The sequence below is a fragment of the Diabrotica virgifera genome, chromosome 3, assembly GCF_917563875.1.
Source record: "Diabrotica virgifera virgifera chromosome 3, PGI_DIABVI_V3a".
Classification (NCBI taxonomy): domain Eukaryota; kingdom Metazoa; phylum Arthropoda; class Insecta; order Coleoptera; family Chrysomelidae; genus Diabrotica; species Diabrotica virgifera.
In genome coordinates this window covers 170,352,068-170,376,460 of record NC_065445.1, presented here as the reverse complement: position 1 = coordinate 170,376,460, position 24,393 = coordinate 170,352,068, and the positions used below count along the sequence as shown (strand labels likewise).

Below are 24,393 nucleotides of genomic sequence, written 5' to 3'. Positions count from 1 at the left end.
AAATAAAAACACTGATTGACTTGTAAACATATATCTTAAATAAAGGTTGGATGGATAAGATTAGAGTGGCCCGCATGCAGCCCAAATCTCAATCGTATTGAGAATTTATGGGATAAATTAAAAATATCTATTCGCCGTCATCCTAGACCCCCAAAAAATTTGGTACAGTTATGGCCCTGGTAGAGGAATATCGGACTATTCCTCAGTCAAGGATAACACATATTTATTCTATGCCAAACAGATTGCGAGCTGCGTTGCTGCGAGAGGTGGACATACTTGCTATTGTGTGTGTGTGTGTGTGTGTGTGTGTGTGTGTGTGTGTGTGAGAGATCCTGGCATCAGACAAAATCTATTTGCCACAAAACATCTAAATTCTTAATTACATTAAATGATTTCATATTGTCTATTTCTAAACTATACCGCTATTTTTGAATTTCTGATAAAATAAATGATGGAATCTAGTACCGCTTTATCTGAGGAAGAAATGAGAGCTGTAATATTTAGTGGCAATGGACACTCGTGATGAATTTGTTCTTGTTACAGAACTGAAGAAGATTGAGAGTTCAGAGAACATTCTAGAAATATATGATTTAGATCACCAATGGATATATTGTCACAACTACAGACAGGAGAGTTAAGTATTCCAATTTTATGTAAGTGAGATGGAAAGCGAGCATGGTTCAATTTTAAACGAGTCAATACTGACATGTGTGCTCTATTATAATTAAAGGTGAAATGAGGAATGTTTTTTGGAAGTGTAGGGTGAATTATGAAATAATGGTTTGTAGATTTATTTGCAATTCTTTTGTAATCAGTTTCCCATTTCCTTCTGATATTAGGTTTGAGAGCATTATTCAAATCTTTTAAATTAAATACTTTGTCAATATGGTGGCAACTGTGACTACTTTTTGCGGCTATATCCGCAATTTCATTACCTTCGACTCCGCAATGTCCTTTCGTCCAAATAAACGAAACAGTTACATTATTTTGTTTAAGATCCATAATTAATTTTTTAATGTTCAAAATTAAGGCATTTCGGAATTGGTTTATTGGGTGACCGCTCATAGCTTGTAATACTGATTTTGACTCTGAAATTATTGCCACATTCGTGCATGTTTGAGTTGCACACCATTTTAGTGCCTTTTCAATAGCAAAGGACTCGGCGGTAAAAATGGAACAATAATTTGAGATTCTGTACTTTTCAGTATGATTTATGTTTGAAACAAAAAATGCCGAACCTGTATTTAGCTCCGTTTTTGACCCATCTGTATATATTTTAGTTAAGTTCAACCCGAGACCATTCACAATGGACTTTATCATGGCTTGGTTTAAGATATTACAATCTGAATACCGAGGGAATATGGTGATAGGTTTGTCAATTATAGAATCGAAACTGTGTGCATACAATGGTATTTTATTAAGTTTAACAATATCTTATACTTGCTATTGAATTGTTATGTTTTGTTGTTAATTTTGTTTCTTGTTGTTAATTTTAGTGCGTTTGATATGTCTAATTAAACAAACCTTCAAGACAGTGTTTTTATTTACAGCTTTTAAAAGAAAAGAGATATTCGGATAATTCAAAAAAAATCTTAGGGATACATACCTCCAGAATAATACAAAAGGATGAAACAAAATCAGCGCTCCAATTTTTCCACAGAACTTTTTAAAGTTTGGAGAAAATACAACGCTTCCATTCACCCCCGTATAATGCCATCTAAGAAAACCTTTTTTTATTACTGGAATAATAACAAAATGACATTAATACATGTGCCTACAAACTGATGAATCTTGAAAATCGGAGTACAAATAATAAAGTTATAAATTGTCAAATTTAATCAAAAATTTTGTGTGGCGGAATTTTGTGCCGTTGAGTGCATATTAGTTTTATCTGACTCATTTATATTGACAATTATTTAGACCTATATTATACATTGCCACTCAGTATGACATTGTCGAAATGTATGAGTTGCGATCCTGGGACGGTTTTATAGGAAGAAATCATTTGCTTACACGAAATCAACTTTAACTAAAAAATATCCGTCAGATAAATCATAACGTGTCATTAGTCTTTAAAAAGACAAGCACATGCAATAGGTCTGGATCCCGCGTATGAAAAAAAAGTTGATTAATAGCAAGCTGAAAATTTGTTAATAGCTTAAGCGTGTCTAGTCGGATAAACTTTGATGTATGGGAACACTGGAACAGGGGCAGTTTTAACTGTGGAACAGGTTAAAAATTTGGAACGGTCAGACCACGAAAACGGCATTTACTTTGTCCGACAGAATAGACTTATACTCTCAGAACAGAGATTAAACTCTCATGCAAAAATTAGACTGCTATTTATCACTTGTCATAATTCCTGTCATTTGACATATTCTACATGTTCCACTCATTAAAACGCCCATTTGGTGATAAATAGCAATCTGATTTTTGCATGAGAGTTTAATCTCTGTTCGGAGAGTTTAAGTCTGTTCTGTCGGACAAAATACATGTGTCGTTTTCGTGGTCTGATCGTTCCAAATTTTTAACCTGTTCCACAATTAAAACTTCCTCTGTTCCAGTGTTCCCATATATTAAAGTTTGTCCGACTAGACACCCTTAAGATATTAACAAATTTTCAGCTTGCTATTAATCAACTTTTTTTTTTCATACGCGGGATCCAGACCTACAATGATGGCAATAAAGTACTCTTGTTAGTGATCCCATAGTACATCACGAAGAAATAAACAGAGAAAAACCTCATTATACTCTCCGACATGGTAAATATTTTTGGTCTTACATATAGTTTACGTCTTATGCCGACGACACTGGAATAATCACAGATAAGCAACATGATAAATATGTAGTTATTGTTATTAAATAAGCTTAGTACTAGTACTTCTAGCGGGAATACTGGAAGAATTGTAACACCTTGCTCAACAACTAAATATAGATTGCAACGATTATGGACTAAAAATAAATTTGAAGAAAACCAAGTTCATGGTATTTACAAAAGCACAAAACAGCAGAGTTAGACTAGTACTGGATAATACAGAAATTGAGCAAATATCTTCGTACAAATACCTTGGAGCATGGATCACAGAAGATACTGATCAGACAAAAGAAATAAGATGCCGCATTGAAATTGCACGATTCATTTTTAACAGAATGAGGAAACTTTTAATATCAATATAACGCTCCGGATAAGAATACTGCGTTGTTATATTTTCTCCACCCTTTTGTATGGGGTTGAGGCATGGACACTAAAACAATCCAACATTAAAAACCTGGAAGCATTCGAAATGTGGTGTTATAGACGTATTCTGAAAATATCATGGACAGATCGTAAAACAAACGCACAAGTGCTCGAACAACTAGGAAAACAATGCGAAGTTTTAAATTCCATAAAAATCAGGAAGTTGGAATACTTGGGGCACATCACGAGAGGTGAAAAATACGAACTATTAAGGAATATAATGCAGGGCAAAATCAAAGGCAGAAGAAGCGTAGGAAGACGTAAAATATCGTGGCTACGCAATCTCCGTGAATGGTTTGGATGCAGCTCAATTGAACTACAGTGGAACCTCGCTTATCCGTCAGGGCACCGGACCAAGGATATGACGGATAATCGAAAAGACGGTTAACAAAACATTAAAAAAAATGTCAGAGTACAACTCTTAAATTTTATTTGTATTTTTTATTTCACAATATAAAAAGGATTTCTTCTTCTTCTTCATGTGCCGTGCTCGATTATCGAACGTTGGCTATCAAATTGGCTATAGCAACTTTGTTAACGGCAGCTCGGAAAAGGGATGCAGAGGATCTGTTATACCATTCTCTCAGGTTTTTAAGCCATGACGTTCTTCTTCGACCTGGCCCTCTTCTTCCGTCTACCTTGCCTTGTATTATTAAATGGAGTATATTATATATCTCTGGGAGGATTTATGTAGGGGCAATCGAATCAATTTGGTTTAAAATATTATAAAATCTTTGTTTGTTTTACTGTTGCTTCACATTTTGCAACAGCTGAATTTCTTAATCGGAGTAAAATTATGCAATGTATTTTATTGGCTTCTCCTTGTTGAGAATACCACTCGATGAATTGTTGAACGTGCTATGCAGCTTCTCTAGCTTCTTTACTCAAATTTAGCTTCTTCAAATCTTTGTTAGTTGCAATAGCATCATCGACATTGCCACCGTCAAATTCCAAGTCTGTATTAGCTTCCTGTTTCGTCCGCCTCTGTTGCTATTTCATCGATTTCATCATTTGCCAGCATTTGATAGCTGTTTGCATCCACCTCACAAATTAACCATTCGTTTGGCTTATCTCAATGCTCAAACAAAATGAATTGATGACTCAGTGTTTGCTTATGTAGTCAATTAAACTTATGTACGGACCCTGACGGTTAACAGAGGTGACGGTTAATGGAGAGATGGATAATCGAAGTTCCACTGTATTCCGGCGCGTAACCAACAAAATTATAATTGCCAGAATGATTTCCAATCTCCGATAAGAGCGGAACTTTAAGAAGGAGAAGAAACAATGTAGGAAAACCATACGGCTTGAAGATTAGTGCATCAAAAATAATGGGTAGCAATACGCAATCATAATTTTAAGCATAGGTATGTACATAATACAATACGTATTAACCAAGAAAAGTTAGGATTTAAAAAAAATACAAATACAGAAAGTCATGCTTTACTTTTCTGTTCCTACTTCTTTATTGATTCTCTTTGCATTTTAAGTTTTTAATAAGGTATTTTATAACTATTCAGATAAAAAACAAATATAAAAAGTACTTACACCATTTCCTTAGGAAAGCACTTGATAGTTTAGCACATAACTTTTCCCTTCCTTTCATTTTGTTTACCTAAATTGTCTTTAACTACGTAAAACTATTGAGATTCACAAAACACTATTAGAGGTAGGTAACCGTATATAAGTTATTGGCTCCGCTTCATTACACGATCGTCGGTTCCAGATTATCTTACCTGAAACAAAATAAAAATAATTAAAAATGTATAACGATTTTCAATTTCTTTGCAATCCGAAAATGCAGCAGCATTATATTCTAGCTAAATCGGAGAGTGCAGGAAGAGTCCTTACCGGTTTCGGGGATTTTTTTCCCTTCATCAGTAGTCCCATATCCTCTTCTCTCCAATTCAACCAGGTACCTTGCTTTGGGCCTTTCCGGATTGCAATCGTAGAGACATCTACCAAGAAACAAAATAAGTTCTCAATCCAGTGGCACAGAAAACGACAATAAATATCATCCCTTAGCTTACAACACCGCTCAAGTCGAAAATGAACGGTTTAGACATATATATACCGTTGGATAGGTCTGCTCATTGGGCATCTAACCATTTGTCACATGATTTAGATTTCAGTCAATCAGATGCCGTAATTCAGAAAGTAGTGACACCGCGCAAGTCGTCAACACCTGTATCATGGTCAACACCACTCAAGTCGCTCTGTGATTATATGTTTGTACGTGAGTTTTACTGTTGAAAAGTCTAGTATAGTATCCAAGAAGTTTTTATAGAAGATTAAGAGGTAAGCTATATAGTAAAGTAATGTTTATTCATTTACGCGTATTAATATAGAAAGAAATGATAATAAAATAACTTAAGCGGTGTTTATTAACGGTATTTTTTTCAACTTAGGCGTTGTTTCAAAAAGTAGTTTTTTTCGTCTCCTGTAAAGTTGGTAAAAATGACTTATGCGGTGTAATTAGCTAAGGGACGATATCATTCTCATACCACTAGATTGACAACAGGTGGAAGTTCTCTGGTTACTACCCCCGTGACTTTCAAAATTTATAAGCCATACGGGTGCCGAGACGAACATTAAGATGAGGGAATTTTAAATAATTCACGTCCCATCTGATCAGCGTGGTAAAGTTCCAACGAGAAAGCCTCTTAAGAACCCCACAAAAGAGTAAATTAATTAAAAATGTATAAACATTTTCAATTTTTTTGGAATCCGAAAATGCAGCAGCATTATACTCTAGTTAACCCTTAATAAGACAACGGGAACAATTTTCCCACTTTACTTTGCCGCCAAATTTCAATTGTCGCTGTCTATATACAGAATGTTGAATTTTGTGATATTATGTATTCGTTTCATGGATGAATACACAAACTATTCTACAGTTATTAGACGGATCTGACGTTTAGTTGACAATCGACAATTAGATGTTTATAGGTTTTGATATTTCTTGCCACTAAAAGTTTATTTTTATTACAATTTAACAAATTATTTGGAGAAGCTGCTCCAAAAATTCTGGTAAGTACAGAGTAATTGTATTTTTGATACATAGGATGTTTGGGTAAGCTAAATACATTGTAATTGGCTATACAAATTTATGAAAAGATACTGATTTTTGTCTTTGAAGTTGGTGGGAAAATTATTCCCCTTGTCCAAATCCATAAAAAAATGAAAAAGTAATGCATCAGAAACATTAATATTTCTGTTATATTTTAGAATTATGTATTCAAGAAAGGGATTATCAGAACAAGAACTCCTTGCTGCCTTAGAAGAAGATTGGTCTGATGTTGATCTCGACTCTGATGATGACATTCTTATACCATCCCCATCTACTTCTGTTTGTAGTGAGTCCGATGAAGACGTTATTGATAAAAGAATTGAGCAACTACTTTGTGAAGCTGATGAAGCTGTTCCTTCTACATCTTTTGAGGTAAATTTCACAATTGAGAACGACCCACAAGAAAATCAAAGTGTCTGGTAGAACATAGTACAGTGGTTACCCTATCTAATTTTACTGCTGAGCAAGGAATTCAAATATCTAATAGACAATGGACCTCCGAATCAGATGTTCCAGAAATACCAAAGAGTCTGTTTTACAGTCAAATGTTCAATTCACCCATAAAAGCCAACCAATATTTTATTTTGAGAATTTCTTCCCATCTGATCTAATAGAACAAATTGTTGCTCAAACGAATTTATATGCTGTATAAAAAGACAGCAAAAATTACAAAAACACTAGCCAAGAAGAAATAAGGACATTGCTAGGTGTTTTTATTTTAATGGGACTGCACCCTTTACCAGACACAGATTTATATTGGTCAAGTGATCCTTTTTATAATAATCCTGATATCTCCAAAGCTTTTGCAATAACCAGGTTCAAAAAATTAATAGAAAATATCCATCTAAATGACAATTAAGCAGCTGCAGAGAGAGGTTCACCTAACTTTGATATTATATTGTATAAAATAAGACCATTTAGGCCGTCCGCACATGGGGCGACGCTCGAACTACTCGACTCGATTCCAGTCACGTAGGTCTCTCCCTGCCAGTAAAGTTCCTTCGTTGTGGCATTGAGCTCCGTACACGGCGCGTTTGGAATTGCAAATCTCCTCGTCTTGTACGACTCTCGTCGCTTGCGATCCGTAGTGCACGAGAAAGTTCGAGTGAGACGCACGTTTTAGTCATAATAGGTAGTTTATTTTATTTGTTTCCTTCGTTTTTTGTTGTTTTTTGCGCTGAATGAAATTTTACTTTTATTTAAAGATAGGTGCATGTTATGTTCATTGATTGTAGTACTACCTACTAACTTTGTGGAAATATATTGTTTGTAATATAAAATTCTGAAAATATTGAACTTTTGTTTCTAGGTGTTTATTATAAAATTCGTTGGGGAAATAGAACCCTCAATTGTATAATGCTCATTGTATACAAATGATACTAAAAATGTAACAATACCGTACTTTTTACAGATCTAAATAGTCGTTTGGGTTGATTAATAAAAAAGATGTGAGCAAACTGAATCGACTAGTGTGCGGAGAGCAATCGCTTATGCCGCAGGGTTCGTACAAGACGAGCAAGACGCGCGAACTTCGAGACGGTTCTTCGATCGACCCATGTGCGGACGGCCTTATAGATAGACTAAATGAGATTTTCAAAGAACAAGCCAATCCTGGAAGTAGATTCTCTATTGATGAATGTATGGTGAAATTTAAAGGACGTAGTTCTATCAAACAGTATATGCCCAAGAAGCCAATTAAGCGGGGTTATAAAATTTGGCCAAAATATGATGCTCTTACTGGGTATCTGTACCAGTTTATTATCTACACTGGAAAAACTGAACGAGTGAAAAATGATGGCTTGGGATACAAGGTTGTAACTGAATTATGCCAAGATATACCACATAAATCTTTGGTTGTTTTTGATAACTTTTTTACAAGCTGCAAACTCTTGGAAGATTTCTATGCTAAACAGCTGTATGCTATAGGTACAGTCAGGCCTAATCGCAAAGGTTTACCTGATTTCATGAGGAAAAAGCAAACCAAAAATGAAAAACTTCGAAATAATGAATTCTATTGTTTGACCAGTGGCCCTATAACAGCAATAAAGTGGTTGGATACCAAAGAAGTCACGGTTATTACAACTGCCAATCACCTTACATGAAGTTACCATGATAAAACGTACACAAAGAGATGGCACAAAGAAAGATATAATGTGCCTAAAAGTTATTGCAGATTATACACTAAACATGGGAGGTGTTAATCACTTTGACCACTTTAGGGCATCATATCCCGTAAGTAGGAAGTTTAGAAAATCGTGGATGAGATTGTTCTTTTTTCTTTTAGATGCAAGTGTGATTAATACATATATTATGTACACAAGAATTCATATTCAAAAAAATACTTCCCACAAGGATTTTAGGCTTCGTCTTGGAAGAGCTCTCATAGGTGACTTTACAGTAAAGGTATCTCGACCTGTAATATTTAAAAATAAAAAAACGGGAAACTTTGATGTTCCAGTTGAAATTCGGCTGAGAAATGTAGAACCACATTTACCAGATGTTCAAAAAAATTATACAAGATGCAGATTTTGCTCAACAAAAAAAAAAGAAGAAAAACAAACTACATAACATTATATGTAGTTATTGTCAAGTAGCTTTATGCCCAAAAAAATGTTTTAAATTATTTCACACTGCTGTAGTTGAGACCTAAATTAGTTTTGTCACCCATATTATGCATTTTTGTATTTTTTAATTAAATAAACTGTTTCACAAACTGTACAAGGGTAATTAATTTCCCACCTACAAACATTCCTTAAGGAACAACGGGAAAATAGTTCCTACCACTTTTTTTTATTACTTTTTCAAATTATTTTTTATTTCGACCAAAATATCTTTTATTTGCCTCTTTTAGATACCAAGAGTATACAAACAAACAAATTAATTCTCCTTATATCCCATGTCTTATTAAGGGTTAAATCGGAGAGTGCAGGAAGAGTCTATACCGGTTTCGGGGATTTTTCCCCTCATCAGTAGTCCCATATCCTCTTCTCTCCACTTCAACCAAGTATCTTGCTTTGGGCTTTTCTTTCTTTTGGGATTTGTTTCTTGGTAGATGTCTCTACGATATCCGTGGCATTTCTCTCCTTGCAATCCGGAAAGGCTCAAAGCAAGGTACCTGGTTGAATTGGAGAGAATAGGATATGAGACTACTGATGAGGGGAAAAATCCTTGAAACCGGTATAAACTCTTCCTGCACTCTCCGATTTAACTAGAGTATAATGCTGCTGCATTTTCGGATTGCAAAGAAATTGAAAAGGTTTATACATTTTTAATTCATTTATTCTTTTCTGCAGTACTTAGGAAGCTTTCTCGTTGGAACTTTACCACGCCGAGAAGATGGGACGTGAATTATTTACAATTCCGTCATCTTAATGCTCGTCTCGGCACCCGTATGGCTTATAAATTTTGAAAGTCACTGGGGTGGTAACCATAGAACTTCCACATGTTGTCAATCTCGTGGTATGAGAACGATATTTCGTATATAATATATATGACGTTTTCTGTGCTACTGGATTGAGAACTTATTTTGTTAAAAAAAATTCGTTGAAAATGATAATGGAGACATAACCGTCAAAAGAGAAATTCAATACACTAATCGTAAAGAGAATCGCATACTTTTTAAAACAGAAAAAAGTTTAAAACTGATTTTTAATTTTTAGCAGATTGTTAGCATACTCGTCTATGGTCTCTTTTAGGTGTCTATAAACCCATAAGATTTCAAGTTGAAGCGTGTTTTTGTCGAAAGAGGAAGTAGACAACAAGTTGAAAAGAGGGAATATTTTATTTTGGACATTTGTGTTCCAGAATTTAATCTGCGCATTACTTCTGCTTGTGTTTTTAATGAGGAGCTGCATTCTTAGAAACAAATTAGTAATTTAACGTCAGAACAGAAAGAAGGTATAGAGCAGGGGTCACCAATTAGCGGACCGCGGTCCGCATCTGGACCGTGGGCTAGTTTTGTGCGGACCGCGATTACATTCAGAATATAGTGCTTTTCAATTTTGAAAATCTTTGGCCATGAAATTGTGTACTATGTTAGGATCAACTTATGGATGCGAAGCCGTTTTTTCAAGAATGAACTTTATTAAGAATCAGTACAGCTCTCAGCTAACAGATGAATATCTCAACTCCCTAATGAAAATCAGTTGCACTAAACTCATTCCAGACTTCATACAGGTTATATATTTTTTTTTACATGGGAAACAATTTTTTAAACAAATTAAAAATTATGTTTTTGCCCCGAAAAATGTGTTTCTAGGTTTTTTATTGGGTAATTTTTAACAAAAAAAAGGTCTTTTGTCATTTTTCTCAAAAGTTGATAAGAGTTATAAGCGAGTTAACTAACAAATGCGAAAATACACATACACGCATTTTCGAGGCTTGAAAACTCATGTGTAAATTAATAATTAGTGTACAAGTGCCTAGATTGAAACATATACATTCAATTTCAAGATTAGAACTAGTAATCGGGGTTTATTTCAATATTAGTCTAGTAAAATAAGATTACACTACATGTAAATCAAAATGTAAATTCGTACAGGCTGGAACAAATTTTATATCAAAGTTTAGGTGAGTACAAAAGATATTTTCAAAAAAGTATCCAAATCATATGAGGGGATCATTGTTTAAATAATTAAAAAGGGGTGATTTTTGCACAATATTTATTTTTTTACCTGCTGAGGTAATATACATTTTAATGCAAGTCTTTAGGGTTTTTTTCTACAAAGCCGAAGGTCAAATCTTTCACCAAAGACTTACTAAATTAAATTTGACTCCCAATTTATTTAAATAATTATATATAAAATTTAAAAATCAAATTTGCAAAGAAGTATTTTTTGCGTTTTAAATAAGCAATTTAAATTATTTTATTTGATAGGAGAAGTTGCGCTATATTACCAGTATTAAGCAAAAAAAAATTGGTTAACAAATATTTAACAATTTATGAGATATTCCATTTGTTTATCAAATGTTACTATATTTTCAATTGCAAAAACGCGGTTGTTACCAAAAGAATATAAAACTGTGTAAAACCTCGTTACCTTTATCTTTATGCATATTTTTGATAAATGTATTGATAAATTCAAATTTCAATTTAGCTCCCCTCTAAAATGACATTTGAAAATTGTTTTAATTTGTTTATAATTTGTTTTTTTAATAACGTCACGGAGATTAAACATTTTGAAATGCTGTTCCGATATTCCGGTTCCTGGGAATTTTTCACTAATTAACAAATTTTTTTGTCGTTTTTTCTTCTTCTTTTTTTCCTTATAGTAAAAGATATTATTTTGCTTATAGAGGGGGTTTCATTAATAATGTCCAATTTCTGAGTTGTCGATTCTAAACCTCAAAATATTAAGATTTAACCAAAATCACTTCAATAAAATATGGCTCCTTATTGAGTTACAGGGTGTTTTTTTTTTAAATTTAAAAATTATTTTTGCTCAGTATTTTAAAACTATTCGACATATCCTTTTCATACTTGGTAGAAAATGTAGGTACTGTACACCCTATGAAATTATGTTAAATACAGGTTTCTGGCTATTACCAGAGGCGTACGACAGGCGGACAGGGGAAAGCAAATGGTTGACCCTTCCCAAATTCTACGTCACTGGAGAAATTGCCATTTCACCGCAATTTTTAGATTCTCCAATACTCTCAATGTAAATAACTTACTTTTCACTCGTCACGATAAAGTCATTAGTTTTCGAAATATTTGCAGTTAAACATGTAACGGCACAGTTATTTTATTTTTATTAAAGTTTTGTGCCGTTTAATTTTTAATTTCAAATATCTCGAAAGCTAATGATTTTATCGTTAAGACTGAAGAATATATTATTCATTCTTAACGATAAAATCATTGGTTTTTAATATATTTGAGACTAAAAATTAAGTGGCACTATATAATAATATTAATCAAAATAACTAAATAACTGTGCCGTTACATGTTTAACTTCAAATATCTCGAAAACTGATGACTTTATCGTTACCAGTAAAGAGGATATTATTTACACAGACAGTATTGTAGAATTTAAAAATTGCGCTAAAATGGCAATTTCGCCAGTGACGTAGAATTTGGGAAGGGTCAACCATTTGCTTTCGCCTGTCCACCTGTCGTACGCCTCTGGTAATAGCCGGAAACCTGTATTGAACATAATTTCGTAGGGTGTATAGTACCTACACTTTCTACCAAGTATGAAAAGGATATGTCGAATACTTTTAAAATACTGAGCAAAAATAATTTTTAAATTTTTAAATAAAACACCCTGTAACTCAATAAGGAGCCATATTTTATTTAAGTGATTTTAGTTTAATCTTAATATTTTGAGGTCTAGAATCGACAACTCAGAGATTGGACATTCTTAATGAAACCCCCTCTAGAAGCAAATCTATATCTTTTACTATAAGGAAAAAAAAAGAAGAAGAAACAACGACAAAAAAATTTGTTAATTAGTGAAAAATTCCCAGGAATCCGATTACTGAAACAGCATTTCAAAATGTTTAATCCGCGCAACGTTATTAAAAAAACAAATTATAAACAAATTAGAACAATTTTCAAATGTCATTTTAGAGGGGAGTTAAATTGAAATTTGAATTTATCAATACATTTATCGAAATCACACATAAAAATAAAAGTAATGAGATTTTAAACAGGTTTATATTCTTTTGGTAACAACCGCGTTTTTGCAATTGAAAATATAGTAACAATTGAAAAAACAAATTAAATATCTCAGAAATTATTAAACATTTTTTAACCATTTTTTTTTTGCTTATTACTGGTAATATAGCGCAACTTCTTCTAATAAATAAAATAAATTTATAGTGCTCATTTAAAACGCAAAAAATATTTTTATGCAAATTTGATTTTTAAATTTTATACATAATTATTTAAATAAATAGGGGGTCAAATTTAATTTATTAAGTCTTAGGTGAAAGATTTGTCCTTAAGCTTTGTAGAAAAAAAACCCTAAGAACCTTCATTAAAATGTAAATTACCTCAGCAATTAAAAAAGTAAAAAATGTGCAAAAATGACCCCTTTTTAATTATTTAGACAATGATCCCCTCATATGATTTGGATACGTTTTTGAAAATATCTTTTGTATTCACCTAAACTTTGATATAAAATTTATTCCAACCTGTACGGAATTACATTTCGATTTTTTTTTATTTTATTAGGCTATATAGATCGTTGGTTTTTAATGGTTAATCGTCGCACTGTATGGTGCGTATACATATTATACGTACTTATGCGAGAAATTCCCAACAAGTACTTGACATTTATTAAAATTTTATAACATATTATTTACACAGAAAGTGGACGCGCATAATTAACAATTAAAAACAACGATCTAGATTGAAATAAGCTCCGGTTACTTATCAGAATATTGAAATTGAATGTTTAAGTTTAAACTTCAATTTACACACTTGAGAACCTCAAAAATAATAATTTACACATGAATTTTCAAGTTTCGAAAATGATTATTTTTGCATTTTTCAGATTTTAAATCGCTTAAAACTCGAAATCTATCAACTTTGAGAAAAATGCAGATCTTTTTTGTTTAAGATTACCCAAAAATGCTGAAACTATATTTTCGGTGACAAAATGGCGATATTTTGAATTTAAAAAAAAAAATGTTAAACAATTTCTGCCCAAAAATTTCGCCCGGCACCATTAGGGTGGCCCTTAAAAATGAAATTTAACGATTGTTACCTCTCACCTCCTAAAATTGTTCCAATTATGGAGAAACTTAAAAATATAAATTTTTATTGATATCTGAAAATATTTAAAGGTGGCCCCGGGCCCCTGAGACCCCATGCAATTGAAATTAGTCATATACTACGAATTTCTGCCAATAATGTTGTAAAAGATATTAATAATTAATCGCCTATCAGTTACAATTAAGCACAGGAATAAAGAATATTAAAATTGGTGAAGGTTAAATGGACTTGGACAACAATGATGATGCTAACGTTGGTGCGGCTGCGACTTCTGAAGGTGAAACCTTACCTAAAAGAGCACGAATCAAAATCATGACTTCTGAACTTACGTCTTCCCTCGATAGAACCTAGGTATCGTACAAGACAGCCACATTTATTAGTGATGTAGTATCCAGTCTTGGTCATGATGTAAGCTCGTTAGTCATCAATCGCAACTATATTCAACGCGAGAGAGAGATAACTCGATTCAAGATTGCAACAAAATTAAAAAAAAAACTTTAATTTCTAGATCTGTTATTGTTCATTTGGACAATAAGCTAATGGAGGACTTAACTTCCAAGAAACATGTGGATCGCCTTTCTATTGTTGTGTCAAATGTCAATCGTGAATATGAACAGCTGCTGGGTGTTCCAAAATTACACAATGGAACGGGAATTGCCCAGGCCAATGCCATTTTGGAATGTTTGTAGGAATGGGGTATTATTCATGAAGTCGCAACTCTATGTTTCGATACTACTGTATGCGACTTAGGACCGAAGTCTGGAAAATGTACCATTCTTCAGCATGACTCCAGAAAGGACTTAAGACTTACTTTTTTTAGTCTTAGTCTTACTTTTAGTTTTTAGTGTTTGATGAGGTAATGAGTAGTAAATCATCTAGCCTCCAATAAGTATTTTCGAAAGATTCAAGACAGCTGTTCAATTATAGACAAAAGTACTTTTGAACTGGCTTCCAACTGGTTCGTTTCTATTATCCTAGAGCCATGCAAAGGCGAGATGGAGGTCTAAAGTTATCTATGCTATAAATATGTGGTTGCTTCACAGCCAATTAATCACAGCTTCGGAGCCGAAGGGAATTGCAAATCGCAGTCAGCGTATACTTGAGGGACTAGATACAAGCACCATTAGCTATTGAAGCGCCATTCAATGATTTCGACTTAGGAAACAGCTCCTTAACGAAAGAAGTGCCATTGTAACAAGCCAAAAACTTCAAAAACACTTATGATATCTATCTGAACATCTCTTTCCGATGAGTCTTTTTGATTCCAGGATACTTCCAGAATCCAAAAGATTAATGGTTGCAGCTATGGAGAATGAATCTGCTGAACACCCTCTTAAACGTCCTACTGATATGAAATCTTGTCCATTTTTGGAGAGCAAAGGTCTGGAGAAGTTTTTACTGTAAACTCCAAACAATTCTTCAACATGCTTGGAAAGATGATGAAAAGATGATGAAAGTTTCAAGGCAGCTTAAAAGATGGTGAAGAATTTCGTGACGACAAATGATAGGACAGAAAGAGGAGTTGCACTAATTGAAGACCTTAACAAAAACTCACTAATCAGGGAGAACAGTTACAATACCTCTTGCAAGTAGTAGCGGAGCATCGAAAAACGTTTCCCGGCTCTATAAAAAGCGAAATCTTGAAAACAAAACAACATAAGAAGTAATAACTGTAGTGAATCTTTCTTATAGGTGTTAAAGATCATATAAATTATTTACTTTTATTAATAAATTATTAAAATTATTTTATATATCCCATTATTTTATAATGGCAATATAATAACATGAATAACGAATATACGAAACTTCCAGACCCGGGGCCACCTCTAAATATTCACCGATTTTCATGAAATTTCGCACGTTTAAGTTTGATGTATAATGGAACACTTTTGGGGGGTGAGAGGGTGAAATTTCAAAATTTAAATTTTCTCACATATGTTAAGGGCCACCCTAGGCACCATTCTGATTTGTCTTCTTGTTAAGAATCTGCAAATAATCCGAATCAAAACAACCAGACACAGGCAGCATTTATCCGGACCCCGGAAGTGTCATAGGTTTTCGACACGGACCGTCAGAGAATATAATTGGTGACCCCTGGTATAGAGAAATGAGAGGTTGGTTATACAAGAACACCAGTTCCACAACGTCCCACGTGCACGAACCCCGCAGATGACCGTTATTTACGTTTGCAGACTTTGCATACACGTCATGTTACAGTAAGACACCTGCGAAATGATCTTTCCTCGGGCCGTAATATTCAAATAAGTGTGATTTCGGTTAGAAACTGATTAAAGAAATTTGGAATCAGAGCCAGAATGCCTTCTACTGTTCCACTGTTCCACAGGGCACACCTTATGGCACGTTTAAAGTTCGCATCAGAACATCTTTGCGTCAGAATAACACGGTTCTATCTGCAATTTTTTTCTAAACTTAGATTTTTATGTAACTTGGTTCTATTTTCTATTTTATGTTCTTCACCTTAATATGATACTAGCACCGACATCTGTTAACAGGTGGCTGAAATACGTAAGTTACAAGGTTCTTTCTGAGACAATTTTGGTTCTAACTGAAATAAAAAACAGTCAAGTTAGTACACAAGGTCCTATCTGCAACAACTAAAGGTATTTATAAGTTAACAATAAGACTTTATCAAATAACTTGCAGTTGTTTTATTATACCGGGTGTCCACTTATATTTTCCCCAATTTTAACTGCCTGTAACTTCTAAACGGCTCAAGATAGGAATATGCGGTTTTCGCTGAAATGTTTTATTTTAAAAAGTTTTGTCTGAATGGATTAAATTTTTTATATCGCTTTTAAATACGAAAAAAATGGCGGATTTAAAAAAAAACATTGTTGACTTTTTTTAATGGAACGCCCAGTATATTTTTTTGTAAATTGAAAGAAACGTCACTCACCTATCCAGTGATATAAAGTTTCTTAAAGTCGGTTGTCAAATCATTGAGTAATTAATTTTTAAAATGAGAGGTGCAACGTGGATATCACATACCTAAATAACATAACTAAGCAAATTGATATTATGTTATGTGATTTTCACATTGCATCTCTCATTTTAAAAATTAATTGCTCACTCATTTGACAACCGATTTAAAAAAAAATTATCACTGGATAGTTAAAGAGCCGTTTTTTCCAGTTTTTAGGTAAATGACCATTTTTTATATCGGTTTTAAATAAAAAATGGCGGACTTTCGATAAAAAAACGTTGTTGACTTTTTTTATTAAAACACCCAGTATATTTTTGTAGCTTGAAAAAACGGTCATTTACCTATCCAGCGATATAAAAATTTTTAAAATCGGTGTTCAAATGAGTGAGCAATTAATTTTTAAAATGAGAGATGCAATGTGGAAATCTCAGAACATAATATCAATTTGCTTAGTTATGTAATTTAGGTATGTGATATTCACGTTGCACCTCTCATTTTAAAAATTAATTACTCAGTGATTTGACAACCGATTTTGAAAATCTTTATATCGCTGGATAGGTGAATGACCTTTCTTTCAATTAACAAAAAAATATACTAGGTGTTCCATTAAAAAAAAGTCAACATTTTTTTCAAAAATCCGCCATTTTTTTTCGTATTTGAAAGCGATATAAAAAATTCAATCCATTCAGACAAAACTTTTACTAAAATAAAACATTTCAACGAAAACCGCATATTTTTATCTTGAGCCGTTTAGAAGTTATAGGTAGTTAAAATGGGTGAAAATATAAGTGGACACCCGGTATAATAATTATTAAACAAGTGTATATGTGGAAGCTAAACCTTTACTTAATAAGTTTAAATCATTTCTCAAATCAGAACTCCTTTGTATTAACTATTGAAGTAACCGTTTATGGTTCCTCAAATTTTTTAAATTTACATTATTAACACATACAGGTGTCGATAATAGTAAAATAAATACATAACATGAAAACAGTCATAACTAAAAATGGCACCTGAGGCAGATAGAAATTTGTTATTCCAATACAACAACATGTGGATTGGGATATTAACAATTGAGTCGATTTGCTCTTTGTGGATCCGACAGACGTATTCCAGTTTACAGAAGCGCCGGTGAGCGATTTGCTCATTGTAACATCAGCTATGAAGTCAGAAATTTTTGACGTGGCTTGATCATGATATGGGGAGGCTTTTTTTTTGCAGGTTACACAGAATTAACAGTGTTTTCGACAGCTGATTGGTATATAAGAGAGGTTCTTGAAGAAAAGGTCGTACCTTTTGTTCCAGTTATTGGAGACAATTTCGTCCTTATGCAAGACAACTTTCGCCCGGACGTTGCTAGAATAACAATTTAATGTCTTCAAGAGGTTGGTATTCAAGTTCTTGATTGGCCAGCAGTCAGCCCAGACCTTAACCTAATTGGGTATGTTTGGGACTACCTATTAAGATGCGTAAGATCCCGTATCGTCGCTCTAGATAACCTTGATAAACTGGGAAATATAAACCGAAGAATGGGAAAATTTGGAATTGAAGTACATACGGTCTCTAAAAGAAGCCTTCCACAGCGAATAAGGGACGTCATCAGGGCCAGGGGTGCATATTATATACTAACATTTTTATTAAATAATTATTTTCATTTTTTGGACTGTTAGTTTTTGATTTTTTATTTTACTGGAATAAACCACTGTTAAATATTCCTACGTTTTATTCCCTAGCATTTCCAAAAAAATTTAGGAGATACTAGTCAAAACTTCTAGACTTAATACATTTATGCGATACCTTTTGTGATGAGTGCAGTAAGTAAGTAACAAAATGCTAATCTATTCTGATAGGATGATAGGAAAATTTTTTTGTATTCCCAAAATAATTATAATTCTAGCCTAGTCCGTTTGAAAATTATTGATATAGTGTGTATGACCTCAACGTCAATATCATAATGAAGAATATTCTAAATCATTTGAAATGACCCCGCAGCACTCCTTATGGAAAAGTGACCACGGTCAAATTTAACGAAAGTTCGGTGAATAATAGTTCTCATTGCGTAGATTAAACAAGTCCATGGGACCTACATAGGTCTGAAAAACTATTGTTCTGAAGCTACAACAACCTTCTAAAATTATTGGATTTGGGTGCTCGGTTTAAATGCGCTAATTCACGGTTATATGAACAAAAATATTTGTTATTTAAAGAAGAGAGACTCATTTTTTTCATGCATATTTTGCGTGTTGTATATGAATTCGTACACAAAATGTACATAACAAGAAGAACACGGGAAAGACGAACATTATTTGAAGTCGCAAGACGGAAAGCAGACAAGACATATAGAAATAAAAAAGAGAGCCTATGAAAATGGACAAATCGAAAAAATGGAAGAAAATTTCAAAAACAACAAAATTAGAGGGGCTTACGAATACCTAAAAAAGATAAAAAGTGGGTATAAACCTCAAACAAGTCTATGTAAAGATGAAAGTGGGCAAATAATCAGTGACCAACAGAAAGTCACAGAAACCTGGAAGCATTATTTTCAGACACTACTTGGAACTCAAGTAGACATGGAAGATGAAATGGGTATTATCTACGTAGAAAAGAATGGAGTAGAAGCTCCAACCATAGAGGAAGTTCTCGAAGCCATTAAGGCCCAGAAAAACAATAAAGCTCCGGGAGTTGACGAAATACCAGCAGAACTATATAAGGTAGGTGGCGACCACCTAGCAAGTAACATCCACGAGCGACGTATGGCAAGAAGAGAAAATACCCGACGACTGGAAGAAAAGTATAGTATGCCCGATCTATAAAAAAGGAGACAAACTCCAATGCAAAAACTAGCGTGGAATCTCTCTACTATGTACAGAATATAAAGTCCTCACGTATATTATAAACCAGCGGCTCCAACCACTAGCAGAAAATATTACTGGAGAGTATCAGACGGGCTTCCGACGGGGAAGATCGACACTGGATCAAATATTTACAGTCAAACAGATCCTGAGCAAAGCATGGGAACATGATGTTGATGTTCACAACGTGTTTGTAGACTTCAAACAGGCATACGACTCAGTCAAAAGGAACAAACTATACTCTTTGCTGAATTGGCAATACCACACACGCTAATAAGACTCATTAAAGCCAAAATGGATGAAACTCAGGCATGTGTACGAATACAAAACCACCGGACAGACTTTTTCAACATTTCGCAGGGACTTAAGCAGGGAGATGGGCTGGCCCCAACATTGTTTAACCTGGCACTGGAGTATGCGGTTAGGCAAATGCAAACTGGACGAGGAAATCTACTGACCAACCGAACGGTTGGACTGGCCGCTTATGCTGATGATATTAATATTATAAGTAGAACATCAACAGGAGCACAGGAAACATATGCAGAGTTAAAAACACAAACAAAAATGCTAGGTCTGGAAAATAAACACAGGAAAAACAAAGATAATGACTCAGATGAGAAGAAATATAGTCCCAGAAAACATTATACATGAAGATGACATTGAAACGGTTGAAAAGTTTACATACCTGGGAGTAGAAATATATGCCGACGGATCAGAAGATGGAGAAATACGGAAGAGAATAACGCAGGCAAACAGAGCTTATTTTGCCCTCTCCCATATATTTCGGTCTAAAAGTGTCCACCGAAATACAAAGATGAGAATCTATAAAACCCTAATTCGACCAATAACATGCTATGGCAGTGAAGCCTGGATTCTGAAAGAAACATCCAAAAACAAACTCGACACATTCGAAAGGAAAGTACTTAGGAGAATACTAGGACCTGTGAGGGAAAACGGAATCTTCAGAAGTCGATACAACAACGAGCTTTATCAACTTTATAAGGAAACGCCCCTGTCAGACTTCATTAGAATACAAAGATTGCAGTGGGCCGGACATGTGATAAGAATGGGAGAGGATAGGCTACCAAAACGAGCACTGAATGCTAGAATGCAAGGAAAGAGACCGGTTGGGAAGCCACGAAAGCTCTGGGAAGACACAGTAAACAGCGACGCACAAGCCCTTTTAGGAGTCCGTGTATGGAGAAGAGCAGCCACAGACAGGCAAGGGTGGAGGCAAAAAATAAAGGAGGTCAATAAAGGAGGTCAAGGCTCAATTTGGGCTGTATTGCCGTAAAAGAAGAAGATATGAATTCGTAGTTAGAAATAAATGCATGTTAGTGCTCAGAAACTGAAGAAGTGCGATAGAAAATGTGCTGCTAGAGTGACATAATAATTATCATGTTTTCATGAATGCTTCACACTTATCCAATACCAGCATAGCTGTAGTTAGGAAAATGAGTCTCTTAATAATGAATTATTTTTTAAACCCGAGACAAAAAGAAATTACTGATAGTTATAATTTTATTCTGTGAATAGTTCCTTATAAAGATCGTTGTAATCGTCTGCCATAAAATCTGAGCTATGCAAATCCAAATTCGAAAATAAATAGTCCAAGTAGGTACCTAATGAAGCTTACGATAGGACAAAACCTCGCAATTTTTACAGAATGAATCGATTTGCTTGAAAATTTGAGAATAAGTAGTGGATAGTCCAAGGATCAAAATCTATATGATGCCAGAAGGCGCTTTTACCATGGGGGTGGTTGCCACCCCATCTCGGGGGTGGAAGGAAATTTTTTATTATATTTTGGCCACAAAAGTTGGTAAAAACATTAATTATAAACAAAAAATGTTCTATACATTTTTTGATAAAATTAAGAGTTTTCGATTTATTCGCTATCGAAAGTGTTAGTTTTATATCGAAAAAATCAATGTTTTTAAACATTTTTTTGCTAATAACTCAAAAAGTTTTCGTCTAATCAAAACAACTTTATTTAACAAAAATGTTCCTTTCGAAAAGATAACCAAAACAGTTGTTTTATTTTACTTTAAAAACCAATAATAATCGAGCTATACTTTATTATACGTTAGCTGTTCTTCGTCAAATGCTAAATATTGTAGTTTCAAAGTCAAAAGACGGGAAAACTATGAATTTTTCGAGGATAAGTTGTTTAAACTAATTTAAAGTATTTAAAAATATCTATCTCCAGAAATAAAGTCCCTAGCTCAAAAACTAAGTGACTTAATAATGAATAGAATGTCAGTCCCTATTTTTTTCAACAAAAAGTGATCGGAAACAACCCCCTAATCACCACTCTAATTAAAGTTAGTTATTTATCTAATTTGGTCTTATTTATTTATGTATTATTAATAGGTACTACTTAGAAGTTTGATCGGCTTAGAATGATCAGTTTAAAAAAAATGGAGTTAAAAACGAATAACGAGTTTTTGTAGTTTGGTAAAAAATGCCCCTTCCTTCAGAATAGAAAGATTAGAATCAGAGATACGAAAAAATATTTAAATATAAAAGTGTAGATTATTTAATTCCCAAGAACGTGGTTTGCAAAAATTGTTTCTACGGCAAAAATTGAGAGAGCTATTCACAATTAAACTTATAATAACGTTCAAAAACCACCTTTAGCAACCCTTTCAATGTTATCTCTATTTGTGACTGACGCTTTTAAAAGGATTTAATATTAATAGCCTTATAGATATTGTAATAACCTACAAAATTCTTTTTTACCAAACTTTAAGATAAATAATAATCAAGTTCCGGGTAAAAAATCAATATATTTTTTTGAAAAAAAAAGGAGAAATCCAATTGGAAGCATAATAATGTAAGATTGCGTTGATTTTGGTCATTGGCCTTATTCATTCTTCTTTACTTATGTATTATTAATAGATTGTAGAAGTTTGATTTGCTTAGAATGATTAGTTTTTAAAAAACTGGCTTTTAAAGAGAATAACGAATTTTTGTAATTTGATAAAAAATGCCATTTTCTTCAGAATAGAAAGATTAGCACCAGAGATACGAAAAAATGTTTCAATATGAAATTGTAGGTTAATTAATTCCCAAGAACTTGGCTTGAAAAAATTTTTTTACGGCAAAAATTGAGTGAATCGTAAGTGAGTATACCAACGAAAAACATTGATTTTTTAGATATAAGACTAACACTTTCGATTGCGAATAAATCGAAAACTATTAATTTTATCAAAAAGATGTATAGAACATTTTTTACTTAGAATGAAGAATGTTTTTATCAACTTTTGCGGTCAAGATATAATAAAAAAATTTCCAACTCCGAGATGGGGTGGCAACCACCCCCATAGTAAAAGCGCCATTCGGCATCATATAGATTTTGCTCCTTGGACTATGTACTACTTATTTTCAAATTTTCAAGCAAACCGATCCATTCTGTAAAAATTGCGAGGTGAAAAGCTTCGATTCCTGGACTAGAAATTTTCAGAATGAAGTAAACCTTAGATACTTATTAATTGAGGTTAAACTTGACATTTTAATTATTTGCTTATATCTCATAATAAGGTTCATCAAGTGATAAGTACATTTTATATCGAGCTGTAAAATTCTCTAATAATTATTTCTACCATACATGTAGGTATTTAGAACACCCTGTATTAAATTTTTGATAGAATTCAGGTAAGCTCTCTTGATATTTGAACAACCTGTTTTAATTTAGCCTTCTAAAATGAATTTTTAAATCACTTGTTTATTGTAAATGATTGCAGAAACCACTACTTAATTGGATTTAAATACATTAATAATTTAAGTTTTTATCAAAATGTTTTTAAATTTTAGACCAGAAACAGGTTTAGTATAAAACTTGTTTATTATTAATATTCAATTAGTCCAGGTTGAATCTCTGCATTCGGTAGGAAAAATATTTTGATTCGGTTTGTTTTCACAACCTTGCTTAAGTGGCCCCTTTTTAATAAATCTGCATGTTGCCAGACTGAAAAGAGTATCAAAAAATTTTGATTTTTAAAATTGTTAAAATTGTCATTTTTAGTGTTGTCAGAGTTCTTAGATAATATTAATTAATGTAATCCGTGAGCGTTTTGTAAGTGTATATTTGCAACTTTTTTATATTTAATATTTTGTGCTTTGAGGACGATTTCCAAAGTGGAAATTGAAACTTCAAAATAAACTTATTTTAACGTAATCTCGTGGCTTATTAAATCGAATCTTCCTGTAGTTTGATATTTTCGTTTGTCAAAGAGTTGTCTGCGGTTAACTGAACTAGCGGACGTTATGACGATTATCAAGAAAATTGTCAGGAATAAATAATGTTCCTGAAATGAAATGTGTACAAATTATAAAATATACAGAATAAAAATAAGAAAACTCCAGAAACAAAATTTCAGGAACAATATTTTAATACTCTTCAGAAATAAAAAAAAAAAGAATACTGTAGGCATCGCTTGTATACCCTATTCCACGAACATACGCCTGTTTTGGATTACTTCGACAACGAATATTTTACTGTGCAAAATTAGAAGAACGAAAGTAAATTGCAAATTACATTGTTGTTTATTGGAATAATTATTACCGCCA

At 33.3% G+C, this 24,393-nt stretch overlaps 1 protein-coding gene across 2 annotated transcripts in view; it reads right to left on the bottom strand.

The window, feature by feature from the left end:
• LOC114333418 (lysosome membrane protein 2) overlaps nt 1-24,393 on the bottom strand; it is a 705,292-nt gene that overhangs the window by 226,055 nt on the left and 454,844 nt on the right. Inside the window, exon 2 of one of the 2 annotated variants that reach the window (XM_028283287.2) lies at nt 4,787-4,974. The exons of the other annotated variant lie outside the window; for it this stretch is intronic. Coding sequence (XP_028139088.1) covers nt 4,787-4,844 — 58 coding nt within the window. The 5' untranslated portion in view covers nt 4,845-4,974. The remainder of the gene's footprint in view (nt 1-4,786; nt 4,975-24,393) is intronic. 2 annotated transcript variants of the gene reach the window in all.